This window comes from Phalaenopsis equestris, unplaced genomic scaffold, assembly GCF_001263595.1.
Source record: "Phalaenopsis equestris unplaced genomic scaffold, ASM126359v1 Scaffold000356, whole genome shotgun sequence".
Classification (NCBI taxonomy): Eukaryota; Viridiplantae; Streptophyta; class Magnoliopsida; order Asparagales; family Orchidaceae; genus Phalaenopsis; species Phalaenopsis equestris.
The window spans coordinates 1,042,933-1,053,651 of record NW_018164798.1 but is presented as its reverse complement, the minus strand read 5'-3'; the positions used below and the strand labels follow the sequence as shown (position 1 = coordinate 1,053,651).

At 39.7% G+C, this 10,719-nt stretch overlaps 1 protein-coding gene across 1 annotated transcript; it reads left to right on the top strand.

Moving 5' to 3' along the window:
- Positions 1-4,321: 4,321 nt before the first annotated feature.
- LOC110026186 (uncharacterized protein At4g22758-like) lies at positions 4,322-5,585 on the top strand. Its single transcript, XM_020727040.1, has 2 exons — positions 4,322-5,112; positions 5,202-5,585. Exons 1-2 carry the CDS (start codon positions 4,839-4,841, stop codon positions 5,378-5,380), a joined length of 453 nt encoding a protein of 150 aa, XP_020582699.1. The 5' UTR covers positions 4,322-4,838; the 3' UTR covers positions 5,381-5,585.
- The last annotated feature ends 5,134 nt before the right edge of the window (positions 5,586-10,719 follow it).

The window sequence follows — 10,719 nt, the reverse complement described above, 5'->3', positions numbered from 1 at the left end:
TTGCTGCAGGAATGATGAATTAGGGTCAATGGAGCAAAAAGATGCAAAAAGGAGCGAATTTGGAGCAAAAAGGACCAAAATAAGAATTTTTCCCCTGGAACGTCGACGGCGCCATTGACGCCGCCGAAGGCGGGTTTTTCCCGAGAGTCCAGAATTAAATATTCTAGAAGGCCGCCGGCCGCCCCGCCGCGGCCGCCCGCGGGGCGCCGTCGAGGCCGCCGACGGCAAGAACAACGGTTCTCTCAATAGATGCATTGAATGTGGATGATTTTTGAAGGGGCGCTTAGGCAACTCTTGAAAACTCTTCTACAACTTTAATAGAAACATTTTGGAGGCCGAAAAGGGGGAGTCTGAAGTGTCCAGAGAGTGTCGAGAGGTCTACGGGTGTCCAGGGGAGTGTAAGAGTGGAAGGAAAGTGAGAGATTTCTTCCTCCTTGCCGCCTCGTATAGAATTTTGTGTGTTGTAAAAGAAAGGAAGAGATTCAGAGGAACTTCGAGGAGTTTCTTAGGGAGGAATTCAAGATAAGCTGTATTTACTTATTGTATTTTGTATGACTTTGCCTTTATATATGAAATCCAAGTTTTGTCATATCTTCTTCATGAGTTCTGAGTAGTTTTCTCTGTCTTTCTTCTTGTCTTGAGATTTTGTGAAATGGTGATTTGAATTGGTTGTGTTGGTTGAGCCATGAGAATGATAAAGAAGTTATGATGATCTTTTCAGCGTTAAAGCAAATTAAATTTTTTCCTACTTTCAATCTGGCCAATTGATTTGTTAAAATATATTGAGTTTTACAACTAAATTGAGGATTACATCAAAGATTTAGGGAGGTTAAATTCCTTAAAAGTTGGGTGCAAATAAATAGGGAAATAAAAATTATCGGGTGTAGAATTGGAGATTTTAGAGCGACAGACTAAAATCCTCAATTCGGTCCTATCGTTTGGGTACTGAAGTGTAGATGTCGTTTTAGATGTTAGCCCTCAGGCTAGGGGAACGTGGGAGCTCCGAAGTGAGAGTCGGTATCCTCCCAACCTAGCTGCAGATTCAGTAACCAAGCATAGGATTACTCAATGTTCTTTATGCCTGGTCCAAAGGGTAAAGAATAGGTATGCCCTTATTTGACACAATACAATTTGAACTGATTCAATTTATCCATTCACTTAAATTTCTTGACAAGGAGAAGGATGCTTTCTTATATATTGAACTTCACATTAGAAACTTTATTTATAGAATTAGTTGATTGAGAGTTTATTAAAATTACAATTTTATTTTAATTGCCTATTAGTGACAAATATGCAATTTGCACTATGTTGTTGTGATTAAGTATCGGGATCGATATCCAGGACTCCATTAGAGCCCTGTATTACTTGAGCGATATGTATACTTGCTTTGATAAGTGTGACTTTGCAATTATTGAATATTTTATATACATCTTTATCAAATCTATAATTGTTGTCAAGTTTTTTGCGCCTTTGCCTGGGATTTAAATCTTCTAGCAGCAGTATCAAATTCTTGTATTTTTTAGCATATATAAAGTCTCTATCAGTGACTATGCTTTGGGTTATGGTGGTTACGGTGTGGTGGCTATGTTGTTGTTTCTGGTAGCTGTGCTGTTGGTTTTTTTGGCTGTTTTGTGGGTTATGGTGGTTGTGTTACAAGTTGGGGTGGTTGTGATATGTGTGGAGGTGAAAAAATTTTTTTAGGTTGGTAGCCCCTAGATTTGCCTTGAGAAACTCTTTAAAGGAAGCTTGAAAGAGAGTTTTTTAATGATCATCATCAATAACATGTAGGCATCATCTTCATTTTCTCCAGGAGATAGTTGAAAATAAATTCATAGACATCCCCACCATAATAAGATGCAACATGAATATAAAATAATTTTTTGGTGTAAATTCAAAGCACATTTTGCTAAATTTAAGCAGCTAAATGAGCCTACATAGATTTTTGTTAGGGTCTATTTGTGTGGTTGTGATATGTGTGGGTGGAAGTGGCTGTGAATGGTGGTTGTGTTGTGGGTTATGGTGGTTGTGGGTTGTGGTGGTTGAGCTGTGTGTTATGGCGGTTGTGGTGTGGTGGCTGTGTTGTTGGCTCTTAAGCTGTGGGTTGTGGTGGCTATGTTGTGGGTTATGGTGATTGTAATGTGTTGAGTGTGCTATGTGTGATGGTGAAAATTATTTTTGTGGGTTATGGTAGCTATCTAATATTAATGTTTTGTTTTTCTATGCCAGTAACACAATGGTTGACTAAAGAAGTCAGTTCATCCATGTGGGATAACGAAGCTAAAATCATATTTTGTGACTTTTGTCTTAAGGAGATTAAGCTGAGAAATATGGCCATCACCCTTTTTAACAAGTAAAGGTGGCAAAATATTATGAAGAAGATCAAAGAAATGACAGAAAGGGAGTACGATAGGTTGCAACTTAAAAAAAGTGGGAACAATTAAGGAATGATTGAAAATTATTAAAGGAATTAAAACGAGGATCTAAGGCTTAGGTTGCGATCCAATCAAACACACTATTGATGCTTCAAAAGATTGGTGGCTAAGAAATTAGAGGTAATAACTTATCTATGAAAGACTTGATTTTCGTTACTTTTTCCAACTGAAATGTTTAAAGTAATAAACTTGCTTGTATATTGCAGATAGTTCTAGCCTCCAAGAAATTCAAATATAGTAGAATTATGATTTGGACAAAAAATTAGACTATATGTTTGGTGGGGTTGTGGCAACGGGGTCTTATGCCAGGACCCATGGGGAGCATGAGGGTGCAGGCATACCGAAGGGCTTGGATGCTGAGCAGGTAACTGGCTCCGATGAAGGCCTAAGCCCAAACAAAAATGAACTGTATTCCACATGCAGATTAAACTCTCATAGAGTGGAGAAAAAAAAAAGAAGGAACTGCTTTTATCAGAAGCTAAATATCAGAACCAGTGGCTTCATGAATGAATGTACCTGCGACCTTTGTAGACTTTGGTGATAAGTGGGTTATAAATTTCTAGAGGTAATTCTCAAAATTTATGAGGACATGTTATATTAGAACTCCATATAGTTGCTAATGAACCCCACCCGTAGAGAGATCTTCATGAAGATAGCCCATGACCGTAGGGTCAATTATTTGTGTTTTTTTTCTTACAGCAAGGACAATTGATTTTATGTGGTTATTGTTGTACTGCTTGGATTTTTTTTCTTATAGTTTATCGAATTTCTGATTTGGATGTTTTTTTCTTTCTCGTAAGATCAATCTATATGTTATTATGTATTTGCGTCTTCTTACTTTATGCATTTTTATTTGAGTTATGTAGTTTTTTAGTGTTGTTCGATTGATATGTAATGCCTGAATAGAGCACTTCTTTAACATGGACTCACAAAGAGTGAAGTGCGGAAGGAAAATTGTTACAACAGTTTGTATGTTGTACGGCTACTACAACTCATATATTGATCGAACTCCCTGTATGACATCTAATTACTTTGGTGATAAATGGGTTGGAGAGTTACTATAAGGACATGGTACAAGATTCAACAACATATTTCGTATGACACAGCATATATTTATAAATCTACTTGATAAACTACATAGGAACCACAGACTTCATGGCTCTTTAAGTATGATAACCATAGAGGTGTTAGTCATAACCCTCTACATCTTATCACAGAATGAATCAATAAGAGAAGCGATGGAGCAATTTCAGCATTCATCGGAGACAATCAGTGGATATTTCTCAGTGGGTTTGAAGGCTTATGTGAGTTTTTCAGCAAAGATTATTAAGCCAGAGGATTCAACATTTGAGAGGAAACCAATAGAGATTCTAAATGACCCATGGTATATGTCATTCTTTAAGATAAATTTTTTTACCAATTATATTCAGAAGTCAAAATGAGTAGTGTAATTAAAAAAATTTTACTAATTTGTCAGAACTGTATTAGAGCGATCGATAGAACCCACGTGGATGCACGCGTATCCAACAATGAAAAGATCACATTCATTGGATGGTGTGGATTATCAACAAAAAAATGTGATTGTAGAGTTATGTTGTTTTCATTGATAATTTTCCTATGTAGGGATTTGTTTTTTCTTAGTTGAGTTGTATTTTGTGATTTGATACTTTTCATTTCGTACTTTCGTTTTCTTTTAATAAAATTGAGTCATTGAGTGTGACCCCCATTTCTAAAAACAAAAGAAAAATGTCTCTTTGCTCAATTACATTATGCATTGATTACAAATAAAATAAAAAATTAAGCTATTTGATACAAAAGCTCCGTCTACATGATCATATACATGAACAAAACAGCTTCATTTGGAAAGCTTGTGCGCTATTTATTCGCGTTTCAAATCAGCTCGAACGCTTCAAATCATGTTGCACTTTCCATGAGATTCGAACGGGGCCAACAAACATCGATCAAAATTAGCAAACCAGCAAACCAGCAAACCTGCGTCGCTTCCTATCCGATTACACCCGGGACTTCCGGTCCAATTACACCTGGTCCAGATCCTGCCGAAAGCTCCTATTTATACCCTTTCAGATGATACCAAGATTTTATTTTCCAGCGATTCTGGAGCTCGGCTTCCCCAACCGTCTCTTACAGATCGATTCGTCAGACGAACTTTTGAATGGTAGGAGATTCTTTGAGTTTACCCTCTTTTCCCACATCAAAGAAGACGGAATCCGCCGCCGTCTTTTCATTCGTTGTTACCGTCTTATCATCGTCCGACGCCTCTCCCTTCGCCTCCTGCATGGAGGGCTGGCACTACCGCTGCCTTGGCCTCCACCCGTAGATTTCTGCCTCATCGATATTCTTTTGATCTTCCCGTTTAGGCGTTTCGAATAGTTGATCACGGTGGCTATGGCTCTCCCAACAACGCCGATCAGAATGAGGCTTGGGAAAAGCGAGAAGCCCGAGATGAAGATTATTGGAAATAAGGAGAGCAATCGGATCCTTATCTCCGTATCCGTGCTTGGAAGTTCTGGTCCGATCCGCATTGTAGTGAGCAAGGACGAGCTCGTCTCTGTCGTCGTCGGGACCGTGCTAAAGACCTACGCGCGAGAGGGCCGCCGACCCATCCTTGGCTGCAACCACGATGATTTCGTCCTATACCACGCCCTTGACGGGTCGAATGGTAGCACTCCTTACTCTGTTTGCTTTCGTTGTATGCGATCGTTATTTTATTAGGGTTAGGGTTGCTGAATTTCTTGAGCTTGATTCCAGGTTTGAATCCATTGGAACCGATCGGCTCGTTCAGAAGCAGGGATTTTCTGATGTGCAAAAAGCAGAGGTTGTCCGGTGAGGAGTTGTCTGCAACACCTGGAAGGAAGATGGAAAAGAAAGGCATGGGTGTCTGGATGCCCTGCCTGGATTGGCTTCTTTCTTTGACCTCTTCTGAGTGAGTGCTCTTTTATAGGGAGGTCCTGGCGTGTTTGATTGCTCTTTATTCTTAATTCATTCAGGGGAGATGAGGAATATAGGCTAAGGGAATGATGTTCCCTACAGATTATCTGATACGAATTCTCGAACTGACTATGATTTTCTTTTCTCAGTTGCAGAATGGAGCAAGTTAATAAAAAAGACATTACATTCATTACTTAGAGCTGGTTTGGGATTACTTTTTATTTTTAAAAATATATTTTTTAGTATAATTTCTAAGTGTTGTTATTTTGTTTCTGGAAATAAATTGATATATTTTTGAAAACAGGTAAAATAATTTTAGGTTTTTTTTGTGTTTTACAATCAATAATATTTAAATTAAATAGTCAAATATATTTTATTTCAAATTAAAATATAAATAAAAAAACTCCTCAATCTTAAACCCTTTGTCCAAAAAGATTTTATTTGTGTTTTAAAAATGCTTCGACGAAAGCCATTTGAACAAATTATTGCTTATTTATTAGCTAAGCTTGTCAATCAGATATATTTCTAACTGGATTTATTATTAAGGTGTCCTTGTTTTATGTGGATTGCGAGCACTTGTTTTTTTCATGTTGAGAAAAATTTGAGTGCCATAAAAAAATATTCAATTTAATAGAATATTGATAATACACACACACACTTATGTTTTCAAAAAGAATGGTCGGAGGATATTAGACGAGCTCCAACCACCCCTAATGTGCCTAACCACCCGAGTACCAACCTCATAGGCAAGGGAGGATTCGAACCCTAGATCAGAGGGGACTTATAACGGACAAAGTAGATATTCTACCAATTGATCTAAGAACGCGAAACATGTATATATCTATATATTGTGTATGCAATTATGTTAGCTAGAATCTCAAGACAATTCAACAGTTAAGTGAAATGACAACGAATGAAGGATTAGCCAATCAATCGTGAATGGGGAATCAACTGACCGGTTGACAATCCTAGGGCAAAATGGTTTCCCAAAAATAGGTCTAAAGATCAAGTCATTCGAAGATATGACGATCGACCAATAGCAAACCGATCGAATTACGACGTAACAATCGATTGGAAGCCAACAAGGCAAATCAAGGAAGAGCTCAAGAAAGAATCTCAAGATCATCAGAAGCGCGGCATAAAGATCGATTGGATGAGCCCAATTGTCATTTAATATATTTGATATATGTAATGTTCAAAAAAAATTCCTCAGAAACTAATGATTAGAGATCAAACATGTAATTTCAACATCCATTCTCCCATGTCTATAAATAGGGGTTATTTTTCAAAAAAAAATTACACATTTTCTATTGTTCATTTCTATCTTTCTTCCTTCTCTTTTTCACTTTTTCTGTGTTATGCTTTATTTTTTGGGCATGCTTCCTGGATATTATTGAATTTAACATCATTTTGGATGCGGTGAGCGTGAAACTATGCTGTCAACAAAAAATGGAGCACGCCAGCAGCAGGGAGACCAATCAGAGAGACATAGCGAGGGAAGCATGTACAAGGGAGTTTTTAGAAGAATTCGTTCAACAGGGACTGCAGGTTCTAAGAACCCAAATCATGAACCAAAGGTCAGGACAATTTTTAGAGGTCCTTAGAGTGGTTACAGCCTTAGGTGCAGCCTGTGTTTTGGATGGAGAACGTGCTCCACGAGAACCACGGACTCCTCCTCGAGTGGGGTCAAGGGATTTTCTTGAAATTCACATCAGTACACCATCCCCAGACCAACGGTTAGGTAGAAATTGTAAGATAATCTTTACCTTGTTGATGAATACGATCAAAGGAGTCGTGGGGAAATGGATCAATTTCGTGCCATCCGTCCTCTAGGCGACCAAAATAACACCTTCAACCGTACAAGGCAACAACAACAACAACAAAGCCTTAATCCCACTACATGGGGTCGGCTACATGAATCCTTTTTCTCCATTGCGTCTTTTAGTGTCATATTTTCATTTAGTTTAGTAAGTTAAGATCATTTTTAATACAGTAAGCCCAAGTCTTCCTAGGTCTACCTCTGCATTTCTTAACACAAGTCGAATCTAAAACATTTACTCTCCTAATTTACTCTTTGTTCGTCACAGGAGCTACACCAACCCTATCACGAATATATTCATTTCGCATTTTGTCTCTAAGTGTAAAGCCACTCATCCACCTAATCATTCTAATCTCGACAAGGAAAACAACATTTATGCCACGAATATCTTCAACCGTACAAGGCAAACAATATTTATGCCATCGCACGGGATGGAGACTATGCTACCAGTGGAATACAACCACCATAGCCAACTAGTTGTAACAGCTTCAGCTTTCGGTGAGGAACTTCCCAACTGGTAGGGGGCAAATGATGAAGAAGCAACACTTGCATTGGATGTGGTAAAGAAGGCTCAACCAATGCTACCCTTCAAAAAGAAGAGCTGAAGAGGTGCACTACGACAACTACAATAAGCATGTCCGAGTGAAAACTTTTGCTCCCAGAGATCTAGTACTAAAGAAGGCCGACCCAATCGCATGCGGGCAGTCGATCGACAAACTCGGATAGACTTGGACCAAACAATTTTTTGTCGACCAAAGGGTCGGCTTTGAAGCGTACAAGTTAAATTTCTACATTGGCTGAGGAGTCCCCTGAACATGGAGCGGAGATGACCTCAAATGTTTTGTCCTTCGTAATTCTTTAGTATCTACATACGAAAGATTAATACAAAGAGGCAATTTTGTTCCATTTTTATGACTGTGTACTATAAAAATGTGTAAAATATGAATTAGTTGATTGAATGTGCAACCCCAGGTCAAAATAACACTCGGGGAACACGAAGAGTTTATGTACTTCAACATCTACCCAATCCTCAGTGGAACTCGACCCTAAGAAAGCCAATAGGAATGCCAAAGACCTCCTCGAGAAAGTACAAAACTGGCCCGCGGTGCTCATGCGTCTTAAACCTTTTCCCAAACTTAAAATGGATGATGGTTCAGAGGTGGTTCCTTGCCTAGTAGAGACAAACTCTGCGATGGATAACACACCAATTACCCTAAAAGCAAGTTATGGTGGCTACCCCCATGAAGGTCTTCGATGTAGCCAAGCAAACGAGATAGAAATTCCCCAATTTATCTCCAAACTTGGCCTGATCAAAATTTTGGAGATGGTTCCTTGCCCAGTAGCGACAAACTCTGTGAAGTGTATCGTGCAAATCATCCAAGAATTGAGCCTTGATGGTACTCCATCCAGAGGAGATCCTAACAAGTAACAGAGATTCAGGTTAAGATGTGAGCCAAATAATAGAACGTAAGACCGATGATTCAAGTCGTATGATTGGTCATAAACACTAACAGAGCGATGTAAATCACTTGATTGGCACCCAATATCAAGGGTCGACCCACAACGCTCAAGAATCACTAAACTTACCCTTCTCAACTCAAATCGAATAGGGCTTGAGGTGGTACCCTGCTCAGTAGCGACAAGCTCCGTGAAGTGTACCGAGCAAATCACTATAGTTAAGTCTACAGTTATGGTGGTTCGACCGAGTAAGGAATGAAAAATTATAAGACTTGAGCTCGTTGACTGGCATGTCAAAGTCAAACAAATAGACCCTATCCAGTGACGGGCGTCCAAATGTCATACATATTGCAAGCAATAAACGATAAAGTAAAACACACAACGGTAAAAACAAAACAAGCAAAAATTGGCCCAAAGCATCGTATTGAATTTTGTTCATTTATTCTGTTAGTTATGAAATCATTCATTACATTGAACGTATAAAAAAGAGGACTAAACTTTTTTCAAAGTGCGGACATGTCAAGTGACTAAATTATGCATTGGAGGATCCATCATCGATCATCTTGAGACTCGCCGCCCTTGGCTGGTATTGAGAGAGCAGAAAGGAGCTTGACAGATTCTGCTAGAGTATTTCAGGCCGACTATTCATACCCATACAAATCGCTTGATTGCTAGTTTAGTGCCGAGCTAGAGATGCTTGGCCTAGTCCTCGATAAACTCTGCTAAGGTTTTTATGGCAGAGGCTTTCTCTCACAAGTCTATCTTTTTATCCAGAATGACGGAGAGCCACTTCGACTCGCCCTATAACTCTCCCTTCGCTTCAGCTAGTCAGGCTTTAGCCTCAGCCGCTTGTTTCTTAGCTTTAGCCAACTGAGCCACTACCTTAACAGCCCGTTCGTCAGCCACCAACGCTCGGGCCCCCACAAGCTTGGCTCGCCTCACTAACTTGGACTTTATATGCCATGGTATCGGGCCATCAGTTGGTGAGATAATGCGAGCCCTTGGAATTGGAAATGGTCGACCAAGCGACAAATCTCCCTCGGGTCACTCATTCAGTCGCTTCTCCAAGCATTTGGACTACAAGACATCCATGATTCTGGTGGCGTACTTGCTTGTGCTCGGACCATTTGAGTACCAATACAGTAGCATGTCAATGAGCGCAAACTGGGAGTCTCTGGTAACAAAAATTTCAGTTGTTACCCCTGCAACAACATCTAGTTGCTTGCTCTTCTGTATCTCTTCATCGGAGGTGGGGAAAGATAATCCTCAGGCTCTTCTAAGGGAGCCTCGCTTTTCAGTTGGCAAGCTTCCTCAGAGGCATTCTACTCACCCTCAGACTAAATCTTAACTTTGTCCAAGGCCTTCCCAACTGTCAAAGTAGTTTTAGACACCGACTCATGTTCGGGAGTCCTGGGAGATGGTCAACTAGCTTTCCCCTATTGGTGTGTCTACTGAATCTGGTAGGGTTCACCTGCAGGGGGATGGCAGGTGTCCGACCAGACTGCCCATAGGAAGGTTCCTCAGCATTCGAATGGAGGTAACTAGGAGTCCATATAGTTTCTTATTGAGAGACTTTCACTCCTAAATTCTTTAAAGTTGGCTTTTGTTTGATCAATATTAAATCGTCAGTGGAAATATTTTAGATTATAACTATCATTTTAGAAGTAGAATGTATTAAACTAGAATCTAGGACCCCAGTCGCAGGGTGAACAGTCGCTGATGCCTCTTTTCTCGTTCGGACAGCGGCTTAACATGGTATTTTTTTTTTCTTCATTTCCGACTGTAAGAACCGTTCTAGTCGCCATTTTTCCTACCTGAAATCATACGCCTCCCATTGCTCCAACGTTATATCCCTGAACTCCCTCGGTTTCTAAATTTTGTTGACTATTTTCTCATTAGTGTATTGGACAATCGACAAGAGCTTTCCTCCATTGTGGGAGCCAAACCCCAAATACAGACAGAGACCAAACCCCAAATACTGACAGAGACCGACATTTTCTTCTTATAGACGCCTCCAGTCAGTTGGCTTTGCACTCCGAAGTCTCAGGCCGACCCAATGAC